This window comes from Labrus mixtus, chromosome 11 (genome assembly GCF_963584025.1).
Source record: "Labrus mixtus chromosome 11, fLabMix1.1, whole genome shotgun sequence".
NCBI classification, from domain to species: Eukaryota; Metazoa; Chordata; class Actinopteri; order Labriformes; family Labridae; genus Labrus; species Labrus mixtus.
In genome coordinates this window covers 9,033,486-9,054,209 of record NC_083622.1, presented here as the reverse complement: position 1 = coordinate 9,054,209, position 20,724 = coordinate 9,033,486, and the positions used below count along the sequence as shown (strand labels likewise).

At 42.7% G+C, this 20,724-nt stretch overlaps 1 protein-coding gene across 2 annotated transcripts; it reads right to left on the bottom strand.

Moving 5' to 3' along the window:
- Nucleotides 1-48: 48 nt before the first annotated feature.
- col28a1b (collagen, type XXVIII, alpha 1b) lies at nt 49-20,294 on the bottom strand. Of its 2 annotated transcripts, none has more exons than XM_061049825.1 (35): nt 19,851-20,294; nt 19,277-19,419; nt 16,911-17,476; nt 15,245-15,265; nt 14,437-14,496; nt 14,292-14,345; nt 14,176-14,220; nt 14,068-14,094; nt 13,936-13,980; nt 13,804-13,848; nt 12,223-12,276; nt 11,302-11,370; nt 11,074-11,142; nt 10,548-10,616; nt 10,236-10,304; nt 9,635-9,703; nt 9,204-9,272; nt 8,555-8,623; nt 8,216-8,287; nt 7,734-7,802; nt 7,542-7,613; nt 7,054-7,122; nt 6,907-6,975; nt 6,759-6,827; nt 6,609-6,677; nt 6,372-6,440; nt 6,112-6,180; nt 5,122-5,190; nt 4,920-5,000; nt 4,798-4,833; nt 3,651-3,687; nt 3,023-3,577; nt 1,957-2,135; nt 1,588-1,867; nt 49-585 (listed from the first exon to the last, which is right to left on the bottom strand). In XM_061049825.1, the coding sequence occupies exons 2-35, from the start codon at nt 19,416-19,418 to the stop codon at nt 413-415; spliced, it is 3,579 nt and encodes a 1,192-aa protein (XP_060905808.1). In that variant the 5' UTR covers nt 19,419; nt 19,851-20,294; the 3' UTR covers nt 49-412. The 2 variants fall into 2 exon arrangements, with proteins under 2 accessions (XP_060905808.1, XP_060905809.1); XM_061049826.1 differs by having other exon boundaries at nt 49-582; nt 19,851-20,292.
- Between the last annotated feature and the right edge of the window lie 430 nt (nt 20,295-20,724).

Sequence of the window (20,724 nt, the reverse complement as noted above, 5' to 3'; positions counted from 1 at the left end):
CACGGCCATTCAACCTCCACTAATGCACCAAGAAAGAGGTTGTATTTATTGGCATTTTTATTAAATGACATTTCACAGTTTTAAAAAACATTAAAAACTTTGGACATAATGTAAAAAAAATACATCATTGCATCTTAGACAATACAGAAGGTTATTTTTTCTGAATAAAGGTTAGTGGTTATGGAGACATTTTATTACAGTGTGTACGTTACACCATAGAGATGTTGATCACTGCTGCTTTGACACAATCAATACAGAAATCCTTCAGGCCAGGAGGCAGAAAACATGTTGAATAGTGCTTAGCTACTGAGAATTTTTAAACCTTTAATACTACAAGTTGAAGTCGACCTCAAAGTCAAGTCGCAGCAAAGTGTTTTGTTATTATCTATGTATGTGGATGTTTGTGTGTATCTCAGGCTCTGACGCAGGTGTCCCTGCAGCTCTTCTCCGTCTCAAACTGGTTGCTGTTACCTTTGCAGCCTCCGAACCAGAACTGAGCGCAGGAGTTAGCCGTGGCGTCGTAGTACCACTTCACCACGTAGTCCCGACAAGGACCCGGATCCAGGACGTGGCTGCAGCTCTCTGCTTGAGAAAAAGGAAGAACAAGTGTTTGTGTAAAAATGGATGAAAGATGCCGTTTTTAGATAACAACACATATCACATTCTTTCAAGTAGGATCACCATTCTTGAGCTAGTAAATTTGAACTGCTCTCAGCTAGGGATGTGCACGTTAAATCGACTTAACGGAAATACTTGTTGGTTAAACAAATGATTATCTTGGTCCTCGATGCTTGTTAAATCTTGTGCTCGTATTGCAATGCAGCCACCCGCCACTAGCCGGGGCGTTAGCCATAGACTGACTGTAGTGCCGGTTAATGGGCCTGCTCTCCACCTCCACGCTCTACTACCCGGATGTAAACAAGGACAGTGAACGGATAGCATCTCAGCGCCGTTAGGGAGGAATTTGATCTACAAAATTAAGATTAAAATATACATAGGCTGTGTCAGGTTTAACTTGAATATTGATCGGAGGAATGCGTAACCACAGTGGGGTCGTCTGGAGACTTCCCAGCATGACTTAGCATAGTTAGCTAGCAAGCAACATCACAAATAATCGATTTTGCTTGTTGATGCCAACTTTTCTAACTTCAGATACATTTTCATCCACTTTTACGACAGTTTTGCAGAATCTGTTTCACTATAACTTTATTCATGATCTTAACAGTCATGCTAGCAGCTGAGTCGAACTACAAATAACTAATATAATAATATAGCATGCTAACACACACTGCTAATATACTGATATTGAGCAGTTATGGGTTTTTTTTTTTTACAGTTTTTCTCCATCTTTTGTCAAATGTTAGCATGCTAATTAACAAAGAATAAATATACAGCAGAGGCTGTTAAGACTAAAATTAATTTTATGGTATTTTGTTATAAACCACAATAAATTTGACTACTTCATCAATCATACTTCAGCATTTTCAGAAAAAGAATACATGTGCAAAGTGTCCGTCCATCTTCTTTATCAAGACTTCTTCTTGCAATCAAGTACTCCTGATATATTTACGGACTCTCAGCAATTACCTGATCTTTGGGGGTCAGGAGGCTGCTGTGGAGGAGTCGGGGCTGATGTTGGCGGTGTCTTCTCCGCAGGTGGGACCTTCAGAGTTGGACCCACAGGTCCCATGGCTTCTGTCTTCACCGTACGTTGGTTGGGGTGCTTCATGTTGAACTCCTGTCCGAACTCTTTAACAGGTTTGAAGGGTAATGGAAGCCACTGTGTTTCAGAGAAAGATATGTCTTCGGTCTTCGGTCTCTGTGGAGCGATGGGTTCTCTGTTGGATTGTGGAGCTGGAGGTCCGGGCTGTAACAGACCACAGAACCATCTAAACTGCTGTACCTTTTTTAAATCTAGACACAAAACACAGAAAATGACAGATTTGTTCTCCTCACCCCTGTTTGAAGTCTCCTGAAGTCTCCGTTGAAGGTGGGTGTGTCCGTCCTGTATGGGGGTTCTAGAACATTACTCGAGACCTCGGGGATTCCTGGAGCCAGTCCGGAGCTCGGGATGGAACTGAACAACCATCTCTCTCCGTCCTCACAGATACGACTTAGCAGTTTCTTCTCCAGAGCTACACGACCAGAAGGCCAGACATATACAGTTATATTCTGTACATTTTACAGAGTTGGTCAAGAGGTAATAGATGACATAGTAGATTTATTTACCAAATCTTTGTTTTTTCCCGAAAATACAAAATGAAGCCATTTAGACATTTATCCTGACCTTTGCTCTCTGTGGCCACCAAGTGTTAGAATGAAGAGGTGTACATAGAAGTGGGGGAGTACTGTGAACATTTGCGGCCAAATCGGCAGAATTTTGGGTTCATTGGAGCGGCTGTGGCTCAGTTGGTAGCCCCTGCAGCTACATGTCCGATATATCCTTGGGCAAAACACTTAATCTGCGGTGTATGAATGGGGTTAGTTACTTCTGATGGCCACTTCACACAGCAGCCTCTATCATCAGTGTGTGAATGTGTCGGTGTGACCTGTGGTGTAAAAAGTGCTTTGAGTAGTAAGAAGACTAGAAAAGAACGATACAAGCTCAAGTCTAAGTCCGAGTCCATATTCAGTTATTTTCCAGTGAAGATCTAAAATCAGCTTTTCTTGTCTCCCATTATATTTCACATTAGCTAAATCTTATTAGTAGTATAGGTTGCATTACCAGTGTTGAAAAAAATCGTTAAACGAATGACTGTTAATATTAACGAATGAAGAAGGAGTGACGTCACCCGTCTGTTCCTGCAGGTGGCTTTGGAGTCCAATCAATGGCGGTCGGCAGGCTGGAAATCCTGTCTCACCCTAACTTTTGTACTAAGTACAGCTTTAAATTACCAAAAAAGTAAAGAGTACAAGGTTTGCTCCTTAAATTGCACATTTTATGAACGTGTTGTGAGTAGGAAAAGTTGTTTGTTTTGTAACTATCCCTGTAAATATGATGTAATGTTTCCATCAGGCTCACCTGGGAGTGCTTTGAATTCATCTATCAGGTACACGTGGTCGCTGTCGGGGTCAGACGCCATCAGATCAAGTTCCTTCCTGAAGTCTTCATACAGAGGCTCGCTTTCGTTCACCACCCCGATCACAAACATCTCCACGTCACTCCTCTGAGCCTCTGACACGGCGCTCTCCAGGCTGACCACGTCTCTTTTGTCCGCCTGCCCGTCTGTGATGATGATCGCTACCTTTTTCACACCTGCCCGGGCCTCCTTGAACACCTGGTTGGCCGTTTGGATGGCTCTCCCTGTGTACGTCCCCTCGCCCATGTAGGTCATTGAACGCACCTTGGACTTGATCTCATCACGAGTGGCTTCCTGTCTGAGGCTGACCACCACCATGTTGTTGTGGCTGTAGAGGACCACGCCCACCCGCGTGGTGTCCCGGCTGACCGAGGCGCGGTCGATCAGAGCGTTCACAAAGTCTTTGATCACGTTGAAGTTCTCGGGGCCGACGCTCTCGGAGCTGTCAATCACAAACACCAGCTCCAAGGGGGTTTGACGGCAAGTCACTCCACAACCTAGAGAGAGAAGTTACTGTCATGAAGGATAAACGGAAATTTAAAATGTAAGTTCTGAGTTCCTGATACTCACTGCAGATCGATCTCACTATTTTGATGATTTCTTCCCTCTGTGAAAGAAGAAAAATGCAAAACAGGTTTGATTCTGAGTTGCAGTTCTCTAAGAAAAGGAAGAATATTAGATTTTTTGATCCAGCAGATGTCACCCCTGAGCACCAGTATGAAACCAAAAACTTGCTGCATTGTTGTGTTAGCATGCTAATGCTAGCGATCTTTATTATGCTTGTATCTTCACACTGCATGTAAATTTACACAGACTGTGATCTAAAATCGCTTAGGTGACATTCAATTAAGCAGTGAGTACAATATGTTATTCTTCTTTTCTCTAGTCCCTCAAGTAAACAACTATTATATGCGAGGGGATGATCCAGCCGGCCGTCCTGACGATGTAAACAAAGTGTAGCTACGGCCCGGAAAGCATCACAGACAGTGTGACTCGGTTGTCACACTCATTGTAGACAGTCATGGCTCACAGAGTTATTGTCAGAGGATATACTTGATTTCTACATTTAAGTGTGAAAAATCGCATATTCTTCCTTTAATATTCTGAATAAGAGGTAGCCTAATGCAGGATGCCAAAGGGCCGTGCAATATGTCAAAATGCCATCACTGTAGGAGGTTCTTTTTATGTTTATGTGGAACTGGTACATGTTTGTATGATCTCTATTTTTGTGCTTTTTAATTATCCTGTAACTGCAGAACAGGAGTCCCAGACAAATTTCCCTCTGGGGACAATAAAGTAAATCTTCTCAATGTCGCCTTGGTCTGTTGAAGGTGAAAACGCTGTTTGGGCTTGTCCATGTCGTAAGGTAGGTAAGATAAGGAATGTGTGGGTATGATGTGTGGTGAGCGCTAGCATGGAGCGCGGTGACTCTGGGAAGCTGGAGCTGTAAACTTCTTCTTTGGCTAATTATCTTCTGATCACGTGACCCTTATAAATGTCACCGTGAGGAGTCATGAAGTAGTGACATTTTGAGCCAAATTGGCAGGGAAATATCTTTAGAGCACTTCTTTTTATTGAAAGATTACTGGCACCATTGAATGGCATGATTAAGGATGCTGTATTGTAATTTTGTCCCACCTCTGGTTCGGCTCAGATCTGCTAAACTACACATCCTGAATAATGATGTTCAGTGTATTGACTGATGCTCTTTACTTACTGTAAGTCCAGGCTCTCCCTTGTGACCCACTCTACCCTGTGATTTAAAAGAAATCATCATTTACTGGATGTTATGATATTGCTTTGAGACACTTGAATCATACTTAAATCAGACTCCCGTACCAAAGGCCCGACGGTTCCTGCCTCTCCAGGTTCTCCTCTGTCTCCCTTTATGCCTTTGTCACCTCTGAACCCTCGTTCACCCTGAAGGAGGAAAGAAAAGGTCACCTGAAGATGCCTGAATAACGCAGTTCCACTGACAATGATCCTTTTAATTTGATGCACTTTTTGGTATTGCTCAGTGTCACTGCTGACATGTCGTTACCTTGTCCCCCTGCAGACCTTGTCCTGGAGGACCTCTGGGGCCCGGTATCCCCTGAAACCCAGGCTCACCCTGAAACAAACGGAGGACAGTATCAAGTAGAAGTTACAGAAGAAGATTGAACTAATTGGTTATCCATTGACTGCCGTTTAGACCCAGAACCAATCTTAAAGAACTGAATAGGACAGTGGAGTTTAAAAATCTCATTATTTCATAACAACAGATCACACATCTCTAAATCCGGGTGACGATTTCAGTCCTATTTAAACCAGATTTTTGGGGATTTTGAAGTCCGGCCCGAATTTCAGCCCAAAAGTGAATTATTAGTAGTGCAGTGTACCAACGGCAGATCATGGCCTGATCAGCTGCTCCCGGCTGGTCGGATGAATTTCTGGCATGTTTGAAATTTTGGTGACACAGGGAGAGCAGAGCTATGAGCTGATTCCCCGACTTCAGGACTTTTTGTTCCTGATTGTGCCTGGCAGATAGCTTCTGAGAGCACCAGGGCAACAGCAGGCACGCCTGTTTGATGTGTCTGTTTGTTTGTCATGATGGAGCTGCTGGTTAGCTTGTTGTTTTTTTGTGATGCTGAGTGTGAGCGACAGAGAGAGTGTGGGGGTGTTTTTGCTGGTGCTTGTTATTGAGACTACTGACATAGACATACAGTAGATCTGGCTTTAACCTCCGTCTGTGGGAGTTTTCAAAGGCGACCGACAAACTGGTCGTACAGTGTGAGAACGTAAATCGTGGGCTTTGGCTGACTGTACGTCATGAAAGCTTCTGTCGTACAGTGTGAGAAGACGTTCCTCCACAAATTTTATACAATCGCTGCGCTTCAGCCACGTCCCGACTAACGTGACTCAGGGATCTCTGGTGCTTAAAAACCAAAAACTGATCTCTGCTGTGTCATTTGTTTCATTTCTTTTGACTTTGTGAATCCAGTCGGGCAACATTTACCCCCTCCTCTCATATCCTGACAGCTGAAAGTGGTACCTTTTGTCCTTGGATGCCCTCTCCAGGTAACCCCTGTGGACCAGCCGGGCCCACTCTGCCAACTGAGCCCTGCAGGAACAAAAAAACGAGGGACTTAATGGATACCAACATTAACGTAGTCAAAGTTTATAAACACAACGTGGACGTTATTTCTTACATTACAAATAACAGACCCACGTCATCAACATGAGCCAGATACCCCAGGGTGCAGGCATCAGAGGAAGAAACGACTGGGCAACGTTATGAGGAGTACAGATTACCTTTGAACCAATTACGCCAACTCCTGATGGCCCGGCAGGTCCAAGTGGTCCAGGCAGTCCTCTGTCCCCCTGAACAGGAAACAGATTGTGAGTTCTTGATGTGTTTTATAATCATGTGACTAATCACATCTCAAGCAGAAAAGGAGGGAAAAACTACTAAAACAGCTTCAGCTTCAGAAACCAACTACATCCAATGTTTTATACAGTCTATGGTTTTTTCCCTGGATGAACTTTTACCTTTGATCCAGGTAAACCAACACCATCAGCTCCGGTCTCTCCAAGCAGACCGGGAGGCCCAGGAAGTCCCTGAGACAGAGTGTGAAGTCAAACCACATGTGTCGACAAAGACATGGATTGTGATGAAGAAGATGTTTGTTTGATACTCACTGGAGGGCCGGAGTATCCTTCACCTTTCAGTCCAGGTGCTCCAGCAGGCCCTGGTGACCCTCTGTCTCCCTGCGAACCAACCACACGCCTCTTTAATCAGAACCATCCTGCACAGGATGAGCAAAGAGTACACCTGCACTGAACTCACCTTGGGTCCCGTTAAACCGATCCCTGGCTCTCCTACAGCTCCAGTTGCACCTCGAGGACCTGGTTCTCCCTAAAAACACAAACCCCCCCCACACACAGAAGTCAATCAATTGTTGTTTGTTTAAATAAACTGTATGCATGATCTCACCTTGGAACCAGCTATCCCCCGCCCTGGTAGTCCAGCTACTCCTGGAGGCCCAATTATTCCCGGTCCCCCCTGGAAGAGAGGACACACCTCAGGTTAACAGAATACAACAAGGGAGAACTTTAACATATGTGTTCATCAAATCAGTTCAAGTTTGCCTGTGACTGAGTCTACGAGCAGACAAATGCAGGCAAGCCAGCTCAGTCATACATCGAGTACATCAAGGAGTCGGGGCTTTGACATTTGTTATGAACCTCAAAGCATCTTGGGGTATGGTATCTTGAGATTTAACACATTAAGAGGATACATGTAGATATAAAACATTACTGTAGTCCTTTAAAGGATAAACAAAGGCAGCTACAAGTTTTATTTTGCAGCTGTAGAAAAACACGACTTATTTCTGAAATAAAAACCAAACTGCAACTTGAATTAGTTACTATCTCACTTACTATCTTTTATGTCACATAAAATGTTTCTGTTGATGCACAAACCTTTGGACCCATTGGTCCCACTGGACCGACTGCACCCGGTGGTCCTCTCGTCCCCCGGTCCCCTCTGTCCCCCTGCAAAATAACACAAACTGTATCTTACAGTCCTCTTAATGATCCTCAGAGTAGAATTATCACTGCATCTTGAAACTCATTTATGACAATACATCCTTATCTTTAACAAAAGTTAGTTACCTTTCCTCCAGGTACACCTTTACCGGGAGCCCCGTCAGGTCCCCTGGGCCCCGGTAACCCGATGTCACCCTGTGGTCAGATACAAATATCCAATGAAGCAGCAGACCGGTAAGAATTCAATTCAAACAGTTTTATTAATTGAGGCTGTCTCAACCTCGGGAGTTCCAAACCCACGTGGGGTCGTCTGATATTTGTATTTATTGATCAAGAAAAAATACATTGAACACAGAATCCTGTGAGCCACAGCCAATGCCAAAACTAGAAGAGTCTCTGTCTGACTGTCATCCTTTATGTGGTCTTATTTGTCTGCTGTAGTTGACTCAGCCCCAGGATTGTTAAAGAAATCAAAATCAATAAAAACAATGTTCAAAAGAAATGTCTTTGTTTTTAGCCAAGAATCTTTGAACAGCTTTTAACAACAGTTCATAAATACGGGGGATGAATCGAAAAAGAGAAATTCTTGTTCTGGATCATGAAGTTACCTTTTGTCCCGGGGCTCCGTCCTCTCCTGGCTGACCTGGTATCCCTATTAACCCCTCAGACCCGGGGTCGCCCTAAAAGAGAGAGAGCGAGAGAGATAGAGAGGGAGAGGGAGAGGGGGGGCAGAGAGAGAGAGAGAACATGAGAGCATCAGCGGGATGCAGGCTGATGAAGAATGAAGCAGACTAAAGAGCGAAGGTAAGAATCTTCGTCTAACGTTTGAAAGCACGGAAACTAAGTTAGAAATCCACATGGCAGAGTCTTATTTCCTTTATATGTATAATTTATCAATATTTGAAACTGGCAGGCCGCTTTGAGTGAGTACTGTCCTTTTTACTTACTTTAGATCCTGGTTGTCCCACTCCTCTCTCACCTGGCAGTCCAGGATCACCTGGAAGTCCTTGATTCCCCTGAAAACAGACGTTTATATTTTAGGTGTGTGAAGCTTCGGGTGGGTGGGTAGAGGTTTGGTGGGTTTGGATCTGTGACTTTGTCTACAGAACTCTGATGATAATGTCGCTGCTCTTTGGTGAATATTAAAACATTGTTAATTCTGTTCAAAAACCAGTAAAGAAACAAAAAAAAAGCTAATTTCTGGCCATTGCAAAAAGATAAATGCAGAAGCTTCATAAAAGTAGAAGTAATGATTGAACATGCTGTATTGAATTGCACAGGTGGTGATGATGTTCAGGCTTATTGGTCGGTTTAGATGGAAATGTCAAGATTTTGTTTCAAGTGAAAGTCGGGGAACACAAAAACTGCTCCTAAACTGAGACCAATATTAGCGTCGGTGTTGTCTCCGTGATGGAGAGGTCGACAGATTCACAAAGACGTTTGATTGACAGATCGAGGCGTGTTTGTGCGGTTAAAATATGCAAAACAATTTAGATGCAATCAGGCAGAGAAGCAGCTGACTGTCAATCACATTTTATTAATTTCTTTGAGTGAGAAGAAATAATCATCCGGTTAGTACCCAGCAGTTTTTCTTACCTTTGGTCCAGTTACTCCAACACCTGGAGCTCCTCTGAGGCCTGCAGGTCCGGCTGGTCCCAGGTCACCCTGCAGAACAGAGGAAAGAGTGACAGTGAGAAGAAGAAGCAAAGTAACTCTCCGTACAGTAATCACACGTTGTAGTCGTTGTTTTCTAACCTGATTCTTCAACAGTAATGATTTAACAGTCTCACACATTCACACAAAAGTCTTTTCATGGTGAGCTCTGAGCTGCTCGTGTGAATGACGACGTTTCTGTCATACGAGCGGTGTGATCGTTGCGTTGCAGTGAAACGGCATGTGTGCAAACGATGCATGTGTGAACAGACAAGTCATGATGATTTCTGGGGGAACGCTCTCCTAAATTTTCTCGAGAAATGTTCATGAGTGCATGTGTGGAAAAAAAGGAGTGACATTAATGCAGCTTTTACCTTTTCGCCTTGAAATCCAAAACCAGGAGAACCAACTGAACCTGGAATCCCAGGTGGCCCAAGACTGCCCTGGAAAGAGAGTTTAACAGTTTCATAATTAAACTAAAAACAGTCATCACAGATCTGGCCGTGTCTGAAAAGGTGTGCAGGAATGAATCAAGCTCCATTTAAAAGCTCCTGTGAGGACTTTGGCGCCCCCTTGTGGGCAAAGCGGGATGATTGATGTTATTGCTGATCTGGTCCAGTTCATATGTAAGATAAAATCTCATCATGTTTTATATTAAAGAGGACATATTATTCCCCTTCTCCACCTTTTCAAACAGTCCCCCTGTGGTCTAAATGAAACATCTGTGCTGTGCTTTGGTCAAAATATAACATGAATCAAGCAGCAGAGGAGGTTTGTGACCCTGTATAAACCAGCTCTCTCAGAACACTCCGTTTTGGTGTGTGTCTCTTTAAATGCAATGAGCCTCTCTCTGACTCCTCTGTAGCGCAAAAGTTTTGCTCTAGTTGTGGAATATTCTCACAGTACAGTGTTTGTACTGCGGCTCTCCATACTTATGATACGTTTATAATTTGTATTAATTTCAGAAACATTTACCTTGTCGCCTTTGGCCCCGACACCAGAAAGTCCCCGGTTTCCTCTTGGACCCTCGTGTCCTCGATCACCCTTCAACCAAATCATAAAGTTTAGACATTAACGCAGTTCTCATGAAATAACACACAAGTCATACTCATGTTTAAGCAAATATTATAGACTCCATCATGTCGTTATCTCAATATGAGCTTTTACAATAAACACATTGCAAAATCCTGAATTAAAAAAAACTTTGAGATGAGAGAACGAGGACCAAACTAAAAACAGTTCTGATCTTTGAAGGCCATTCCTTTACTGCTTTAAAACTTGACCCACCTTCGGCCCCGGGAAGCCCTCTCCTGGTGGTCCGGGGTTCCCCTGTGCTCCAGGTGGTCCTGGGGGACCCTTGAATCATTGAACCAAGAACGTTAAAATAAAATGAAAAAAATCAATCAACAAATCTGTGGCACACTGAACATTACGTTACTGTCACACGTTTGGCACGTTTCTTCCTCAGGTGAAACATGTGACAGTAAGGTAATGTTCAGTGTGCCACAGATTATTTATTGATGTTTTCATTGTATGTTCCTGCAACCGAGCGGCACCTCAGAGAGGGAACACTATTGGGGCTCCAGGTGGCAGCAGGGGTTTAGAAAATGGAATCCTGCAGGCGGGTAGTGAGTAGAGACACACAGAGCATGCTCATATTTTAATATTTAACCAGTCTGTTCTACATGACAACAGGAAATCAGTAAGAGCATATGTGAGTCAGCTTCACTAGACGCTGACTCAGCAATCTGAGTCTGAAACTTTATCTTAAATCCCTTACATCATTATCAAACTTTTCAATGCTCATACTCACTGGTAGTCCTGGTTCTCCTATACCAACTGGACCTGTGGGACCCGGTCTTCCCTGAATGCCTTTTTCACCCTGTGAGCGCCACGCAGCATCAGTCAGCAAATGCAGCTGATAAACATTCATCTCATCCATACCGTCTTCAGAAAACATTTAGGCACATGTTTGATTTTAGGAAGATAAATGACGTACGAGGATGTTTCTATGTTGTCTAGGTTGATTTAAATAACTTACCTTTGCTCCTGGGAATCCAATACCGATGTCCCCTTGTGGTCCAGGAGCCCCATTGGGTCCTCTGTCCCCCTTAAGCAGGTAAAGTGGAAAATCATTTAAGAGACTTTCTCATGTTGTGTAACAGTAGCTCAACACTGAGAGGTAGAAAAGTTCCCTTTTATAAGTTAAATATCACCACATGTAAACAAGGAGCCATCTTATTCCCTTTGCAACTATTATTATTTTATGATTTTTTCTGTTTATTTTTGGACCTTTTCTGCCTTTTTGCTCGAGTTAGGACAGTGGATAGAGAGAGAGGGAGTCGGGAATGACATGCAGAAAAGGAGACATTGGTTGGATTTGAACCCTGGCCGTCCGCTTGAGGGACTATTACCTCCACACATGGGGTTGCATGCACTAACCACTAGGCTACCAGCACCCCCATTTGCAAAAAGTACGCGTCTGCATCATATGGGACCTTAAAGTGAATTTAACTGCAAACTAAATGCTGTGAAATCCATCTCGGTGATCGATGGCATTTGGGAAAAAAAGATCAGCCCTTTATTCCCGCTGTGAAACTTTCTCTTTATTCATATCTCAATGTGCAATAAATCTCATTATATTTCCTCTGTATAAAGACGTCTTTGTTAAAAACAAGCTGCAGGACAGCTCTGTAGTGATGGAGGAATCTGCATCTTTTAAGCCCTGGGCACACATTTAGAAAGGTCATTTTATTTTGCCTCAACAAAATCTGTGGGAACGTGCTGAACTGCTGCCCTGTGGACAGTAAAACAAGCCCTTTACATCTTAATAATCTAACACTAGGTTTACATGGGGCATGTAGATGGCAAAAGTAAAACAAAGATGAACCAGTCATCTATACACACACACACGCGCACACACTTGAAGTTCTGATGTATTTTAGGTGTTGTGTAAACTTACTTTAAGTCCTGTTGGGCCCTCAGCTCCCATGTCTCCTGCTGGTCCTAATGCACCCTGAAACACAAATTTAAACATCCTAAATACAACACACACATGGCCTTTAATCAAATCCATAACACACTGAGAAGCATGCATTGTTTTCATCCAGATCACTGAGGTTATTCTCTTTATTTTGCACAAAAAGTTGCACTAAAGTCGGACAGAAATGACCAGCCATGAGCCCCTGTGTCGTATGACCGAAATTGCCGGTCAAGAGCAAAACCCTTGGTCACTGGATGAAAAATACAGCGGGGTTAAAATCAACATTCGTCGCTTTCATGTCTTTCAATTCTCATGCCGAGCTCACAAAAAAAAAGAAATAACAAGGTTATACTGACACTGTGCCAGTAGCACAGAGGAGGAAGAGTTGTGCAGGGCCACACTAATCCCACCTCACAAAGTCTGTTCCTGCAAAAGAATAATATCCTGCAAGCCTGGATTCCCTGCTTTGCACAGCCACATTAGTATCAGGATTACCCATAATCCAATATTCACATTCCATTAGTGCAGAGATGAATACGAGACAAATTCCACTTCCATTTCTCATATTGGAGAGCGGACGAGCTGTTGTGATGTCCGTCAACGAGAACAGCAGGCTGTGTGTTTATATTCAGGCGGTGAAGGAGGGACGGAAAATGAAAAAATAACGGTGTAAAATCAGTTCAATGAATCAAAATCAGATCGTTGAATGTGTGAAGAAAAGTGACAAACAGTAAAAAAAAAAAAAAGTGATAATTGAATCTGAGTTGATCAAATGTAAATGTAAAAAAGTTATTTAAAGAAGACCGGGCTTATGACTGATGTTCTGTAAGCTACAAGCAAATATTGACATGGTCATATTTTTTTTTTTTTAAAGTACAATTCAAAGCTTTCACGGGATGTCACTCACTTATGAAACCACCCACCTGGTGAAAAAGAAAGGCTTCCTATTAATGCACGCTACAGAGAAGTTTCTGGTCTCATGTGTATATATCGTATTATATTGTATATTTTTTGATCGTATCGCATGACATCGTAACTTATCCTATCATATTTTAACGGCGCTTCTTGGGTGATGTTGATAATTAGTTTAATCTTGCTGTTAACTATGATACTACAAATACTGACTTGAATGAACTTCAGGTGTGGGTAAGAAAAGCACGGGGACAACTTCTACACCAACAACCGTGATGCCTCACTTGTCTTAAAGCAATATCACTCCCTCAACCGTAACCATGAGCAACCTTCCATCGCACACATCACATCCCATGGCATTGCATCGTACCGCATCCTGTCCTATCGCATATTTAATGTTGTTGCATGCAAACATTCACATTTGATAATTGCATTACAGTGTTTAATTAATTTTTGCAATTTGTTGACCAATTGCATTTTGACCTGATGATGGCGCTACAGCAAAAGTGAAACCTTTCTGAGCAGCTGGCCATAAAAATATATATTCAGCTTGCAAACCTTATATTTGTTATAATTTAAATGAAGTTAGACCTACAGTCTGTAACGTTGACGTGAAAGAAAACAAGCCGTGATGGGACAGCACTGTACCTGTGCTCCTTTTGACCCTCGCTGTCCTGGAGGTCCCTCGGGTCCCTGTGAAGTTACACTTCATTCGTTATAAGACCAAAGTCTGAGTGGTATTAATTCAAATAATAAAGTGTTAGATAATGCTCATCATACAGTTTCACCCTTTTCCCCCGGAGTGCCACAGTCTCCTCTCTCCCCCTAAAAAACAAACGCATCTCTTACTCACGTTGCTAAATTAAACGACTGAGACTTTTTATCATTTCGCTGACATTAAACGTCACCAACCTTGTTGCCCTTGTAACCTGGGCTTCCCTGTGAAAGGAGAAACAGTTTTATAAAGTCAGCATGTCATCAAACAAGAAGTTATTGATGAAGGTAATTTTTTCCTTTTACCTCTGGTCCATCACCTCCAGGTCGACCGTTTAAGCCGGGCTCACCCTTTATAGAAACAAACCAACATACAATGAGCTGCATGAATTCAGACATTTAAAAAAGTCTTTGTGACTTACCCTCCCTCCTTTTACACCGGTCGACCCTCTGAAACCTGCGTCCCCTTTTCTACCCTAAATTGACAATAATTAAAGTCAAGATGATGCTGAATGTGTTTGTTTTGAAAATATATTTTTTAAATCTGTTAGTATCTATAAAACTCACTGGACTTCCTGGTGGGCCTCGGTCTCCTCTCTCACACAAACACACTTGAGCCTGCGGACACTAACAAAGAAAGAAAAATACAAAGTCAGCCATTTACAAAATATACAGTGTACAAAAAGTGGATGTCGCCCTCTTGATGTCCCAAATTTTAACCCTCACCAGTTTTGTCTTAAGATGAGACCATATTTGGACAAAAGGTTGGATTTCTATGGAAGTAAGGGCTTAGAAAACGTCATCAGCTAAACCTAGAAACTAAACTAAACTGTAATCAAACCTGAACCTCAGATTATAAAAAATGAAGCCATTGTTTAAGTGTAAAAATCTGCAGTTCCTTGAGTGTCCACTTGGGGCTGGCTGCTCAAACTCTTCCTGTTTCTGCAGTGATTGAAACTTGGGGATAGCAAATTCCAATATGGTGACCACCACTATTAAACCTCTTCAGACACCAATGGGTGATGTCGCTGAGCGTACGTCCATTTTTTTGCGCTTGATTTCTGTAACACACGTTTACTGTGATATTAATTGTGATGCCAATTATCAATGACTAGCCTCTAACCTCGCCAATATTGATCCTAGTTTGAGCACGTTTCTGCTCGTGGAGCTTATTAGAAACATGCAGAGGCTTTTAAGGTCGGGTACAATCACTTCTATCTGAACCAGTTCTCTTGTCCGCTTCCAGTCTCCCCTGCTGGCCTTTAGAAGAACTGCAGCGTTTAAGCCTCTTCCTGGATGGCTTGCTTTTAAGCAGGTGTATGAGTTCATCAGATTTATTAAACTCTTCAAAGCTTAATTGTGTAGGAAGACTTACCCACTCAGCTGCCACTGCACTCTGAAAAGACATGAGAAATCAAAGGTGACAGTTTAGTCACAGGTTCAATACCATGGTATTCTACGGTGACCCTGAAGGTCGACTTTAAAAACATTTTATATAACGCAGAAAACATTTAACTGATTGTAAAAATATATCTCAAAGAAGGCAAAAAACATGTCATGAAATGTACAATTTAGTTTTGGGTTTTATTAAGTATCTTTGTGGTTGTTTTTTCCGACTTATCTTTGTTGTTTTTAGAATATGTTTGCTTTAAATCAAATGTTTTTCACACTGTGAAATATTTTGCATTTAACCCTCAGAAATCATTCTCTCACAGAAATCATACATTATCGGGGCCTCATGAAACATACGTTCATGTTCTGATTATTTTGATGCACAACTTGATCACTTTTTCTGGAGGGAACAAATGTGAATGAATAATATCACACATTTCTGGAAAGCAGAACAAGCGTCGCCACTCTCTCTCAGAAAGGCCCTGACCCCGACATTTAAAGTGTGTGTGGAAAATGCAAAGCAGGCGGGAAAGCCCCTCATGCAGACACAACTCGGTCCCTGAGTTGTGAACCCAACGTGAGGACAGACGGTGCAGAATATAAGGCAGAACATGAACACTCTGAAGAGGACATTGCATCTTTCTGTCCCCATGTTAGGCTGCTGGACGTGCAGTAGATCATACACGCTCTCAAAGCAGCTACTGTTGGATATTTTTAAAAACTTTAACAAAGTTAGAGGAGGAGAAGACATGAAATCCAAATGGTGTTACATCAGTGTTTGGTTGTGGTTAAGTCTGCAGACTCTGGGGCATCAGTGTCACATAGTTCAGAATCACTGAAGCATCTATTAGCTCAGTGGTTCTCAACTCGTCTAGCCTCACCACCACCACCGACTTTCTGATGTTATCAGATTTATTTAAAGGGGACATATTATGAAAAATTCACTTTTCCAGTATTTTGAACATATATTTGGGTAACCTGAGTGTCTACTGACCCACAACATGTGAAATAAACCCATCCAGTCCTTTTGTTTGTGGTCTGCATAAGTCTTACAACACAGAGAAAAATACTCCATTTCAAATTTGCTCTCCTTGTGATGTCACAGTGGGATTCTGGTAAAAAAAAATTCCCCTCCCCTCCCCTGGTATCTCCACCGATGGACTCCACCCCCAGCCTAGAACAAAACTTTTGCGCAGGTCCGCCATTTTTATTCTCGCTACAGAGGAGTGATGTCTACTGGGAAAACGGGGGGCTCATTGTATTTAAAGAGACACACACACCAAAACGGAGCGTTCTGAGAGAGCTGGTTTATACAGGGTCACAAACCTCCTCTGCTGCTTGATTCATGTTATATTTTGACCAAAGCACAGCACAGATGTTTCATTTAGACCACAGGGGACTGTTTGAAAAGATGGAGAAGGGGATAATATGTCCTCTTTAATGACAAATTGTGCAGTAGGAGGCAGAGCTGACAGCGGCTGCAGACGTTCACTAATCTATTGTGGAGATTTTTAGAGATTCAATATGGATCTCCCCAGGTTTGTCAACTCATGTTTACGTTTTCAGTTTTTTACCCTAACCCATCTCCCAGATTGCCTTCAACACAAAAGTGTGATAACTGAGGTCATCTCGCTTGAGGCCACACTCACCATCTCTTTGAGCAGGTTCTCTTCCAGCTGAGGGTTGAGAAGACTTTGGACAAACTGCTGAGCCGGTGTGCTGGCGATGGCGCGCAGCTTGCCGTTGTTCTGACTCTGTTGGGCGATGTCTGATAGGCCCACGGTGAAAAACTTTATGCCGTGACCTTTGGCCTCTGCTGCCGCTGAAATCACATCGGGGTTCCGTGGATGATCAACCCCGTCCGTCATCAGCACCGCGACCCTCACGCTGTCCGCCGGCGTCTCCTGCACCAGCAGCTGCGAGGCGTTGGTGATGGCGTAGGTGGTGTAGGTGCCATGGCCAATGTAGCTCATGGCGCCGACTTGACCTTGAAATGAATCGAGGCCTTTCCAGTCTGAGAATCTGCGCTCTATGGATACAGAGCTGCTGTACTGAAGTGCGGCCATTCGCACGTTCAGCGTCCAACCGGTCACCTGCAGCATGGCGAGGCGGGTGCTGAAGTTCAACACGAAATCTTTCTGCCTGTCAAACAGGAATACTTTTGCACTTTCCGAGCTGTCCAGGATGAAAGCCACCTCCAGAGAACATGTTAGACCTGTGGGGGGAAGAAATCCAACAAAACCTCAGACAAAACTAATGTAAATATAATAATGGCGGTCTGCATTAATGCATTAATCAGGACGCGATTAAGGCCTGAAAAACTGGAGGAGACTTGTGTAGTAAGCTGAACTTACATCGTTTGAGTATCTGTACTTTACATGAGTTTTATTTTTTGGGTAAACGTTTTACTTTTGACTTCACTCCATTTCTATGAACGTTCTCGTTACTCTCCACTTTTGCTCTGAAGTCAGCTGATGAGTTTTCTTTTCTTTTCTAAAAACCTGATCCAATAAACTGTTTTCCTGTAGGTCTGCCTTTGGCTTGTCTAAGTGGTGTTGCCGTACCTGTACGATGCAAACGTCTCCATGGTTGAACGTAGAGCAAACACAGAGCAAACTGATCATTGAGTGTTGGTAATGATGAAGAGCAGAAGAATTCCACTCTTGGTATGAGCTCTTGACTGATTTTATTGCGACGTTTTATTTGGTTTTATATTTTGTTGTGTTGTCTGATTTTTTTAAAATTTGTGTCAGTCTATGTTTTACGGCAGGGGTGGGCAACCCATCAACCCTTAATGTGACCCTCAGGTCACTTTTTACACATCGATTAATTGGAAACATGAAGACAACATGACAAAATCTGCCATGAAATCATGAAAACCAGAAACATGTCCATAATAATATTTGATCACTGGTATATGTTGAGTTAAATTTGAGACATAATTGACTGTAATCGTTTTTGTATACTACAATTTGGCCCTCTGGCGGTGAGAATACAGTGATGTTGTCTTTGTGTCTCTTGTCTTCTGTGTGCTCCTGCTGCAAAAACAAATTTCCCCTTGTGTGACAATAAAGAATCTGAATCTGAGTGTGAGAGACGGATGACGATTCTCCACCTGAGCAGCCATGGCCATATCTTAAGCCCATGTTTGAAATGTCAATGTTTTCTCACTGTGTAAAGCCTGGCTGACATTTTCCTTGCTCACCAGTTATTTGAAGTTATTCCTTTTATTTTGGAGCTGCAAATCAGGAGATCTGTAGCAAGTGAGTTAAAAAACATAACGTAGCACCCATGAATTCTTGACTGCACTCATGCGTTGTGAAAATACATCAAAGTTAAGAGATGTCTTTAAATAGTTTGAATCATAGTTTGAATATGTAAGTGTCTTTAAAAAGCAAGTTCTCCAGGACTTTAGTATCTCTACTTTGACTCAAGTCATGCTGTTGTATACTCTGTCCACCACTGTAAGTTACCAGCGAGGTGCTGACCTGAACCATCATGAGCAAGTTTTGGTTCAGCGTCTTAGCCAAGGACAGGTCGACAGGTGGAGCACAGGAGGAGCTCGGGTTTGTAACAACTCCAACTCTGTGATCAGGGAACAACCCGCTGATCCAGACGCCCCGTGAAAATAACTCTGTGAGCTCTGGATTCTTCTGTTCAATCGCTGACGAAGAAGTCTAAGCAGGGCTAAAGGTTTTAGTTCAGATCTGAACTTAAAGGACTGGATCAGACTGCTTCACTTCTGTTCAACATGCGACATATAATTCAAACATGGGTCTGTTTGTGCCGCTTTGAAACATGTCCGTGTTTCTTCACATTAAAGAAATGCTTCTATAATTATATATATTATAATATATTTTTATCCTCACTGTAATATGAAATATTTTGATCTGTGGATGCTTCTCTGTAAATGTCCGATTCCTCCCACCTGGAATCTGTTTAACACCCACAGCAGATTCCCGAGCCTGACCTTCAGTCACCACCAACATGTGGATACCTCATATAAAAGAATTACCATTTCCTCCGTCCTCGTGCAGCCTGTAGTTGTTCCTGCGCCCTGTGTTTCTTCTCTGGCTTGTGGCCTCGTGTGTGAGAGCCAGCAGCAGAAGGCAGAGTGCCACTCCTCTCCTCAGGTTTCCCCTCTGAAACATTTCCATCCTATAGTACAAGAAAAAAGTCACACGACATAAAGAAGGCCTTTAACTTACAGCTCATGCGAAGTGCCAGTGCTTTAATATTCACATGTATTGTATCTTTCTAACATGCATCCCGCAGAAATAACCACACCCAAACAGGGAGCTGCATTTTCTCACAGTGGTAAAAAACCTTCAATTTATTCAAATTATTCTGTTCCTTATACTGTGCTTTATGAAATCCCTGCAGTATTACATGGCCAAAATAATCCTCAGTCTTCTTGACAAACTTAAAATCCTGCAGCTTCCATTTAATGTTCAATGTAATTAAGTTATTGTACAGTAAACATCTTTAAAAAGTAGTAAATGTAAGGACCTGATGGTTACATGACCCTTTAGGTAATTAAAATTAAGAGTTAGGCATGCAAATAAAATACAAATAAATCAATGCTTTACCTCGAGTCTCATTCAGGTGCTGTCAGTGTTCGTAGTCCCGTTATCTGTGGCTCTTTTGGGGGCATTTCTGCCGGGAATCTGCGCCCATAAACCGCGTGGAGGTGAACCGTGGAGCATCAGATCATGGGCTGATGTGCTGTGTGTGTAGGCTGGCAGGGGAGGGGGGGCTCTGGGGCCGCTCCAACATGTCAGCGCGGGTCCACTTCAGAGATTCATCATGACTGACCGAGGAGACTTTTTATTCTCCTAACCGCTCACTGACGACTAAGGATCCGGAATGCTGTTTTCAATATCACAGCTCGCTAATAGTTATTATGGCACGCTGCCTGCACCATTGATTACCAAAACAGAGCAGCAAAAGTAAACACACCAGCACGACTCAAACACAAAAGGAGCATTACGCTGTTGATTCTGCATGGTCAGACTAACCGTGTAACTTTTACAGAAGTGCATACAGTGAAGTCCTCCTGTTTTGTGTTTTGGACTGTTGCGCATGGAGACTGTGTGCGTAAAAGTCCCGAGTGTGGTTATTTTAATTTTCCACTTTCGCCCACTAATGCGAAAGACAGATGATTTGAATGATTCCCATGTAGCTACAACAAAAATAGTGATTCATCTTTGAACGATATATCTAAAGTTGTAGCAGCAGAAATGTCGAGCCATGTACACTGATTACCTTTTATATTCTCTAATTGCCTTATAACCAACATTTTATCTGATGATGCGTCTGTCTGCGTGATGGTATTTGCATTCAGTCCTTTGCTTTCCTTTCTCTTTTTTGCGGTTATGGCGCCCTCTGGTGGATACCTGCATTGTTGCGTTTGGAGCAAATATAACCCAAAGCGTCCCTCTGAGGCTGTTTTGGCCGTTTTGC

Coding starts and splice junctions, on each gene's coding strand:
- col28a1b (XM_061049825.1), bottom strand. CDS start 19,418: ATGGAAATGTTTCAGAGGGGAAACCTGAGGAGAGGAGTGGCACTCTGC. Junction 3,688..4,797: donor AGGGAGAGCCTGGACTTACA/GTAAGTAAAGAG, acceptor CTTCTTTCACAG/AGGGAAGAAATCATCAAAAT. Junction 1,868..1,956: donor TCAGGAGACTTCAAACAGGG/GTGAGGAGAACA, acceptor GGTCTGTTACAG/CCCGGACCTCCAGCTCCACA.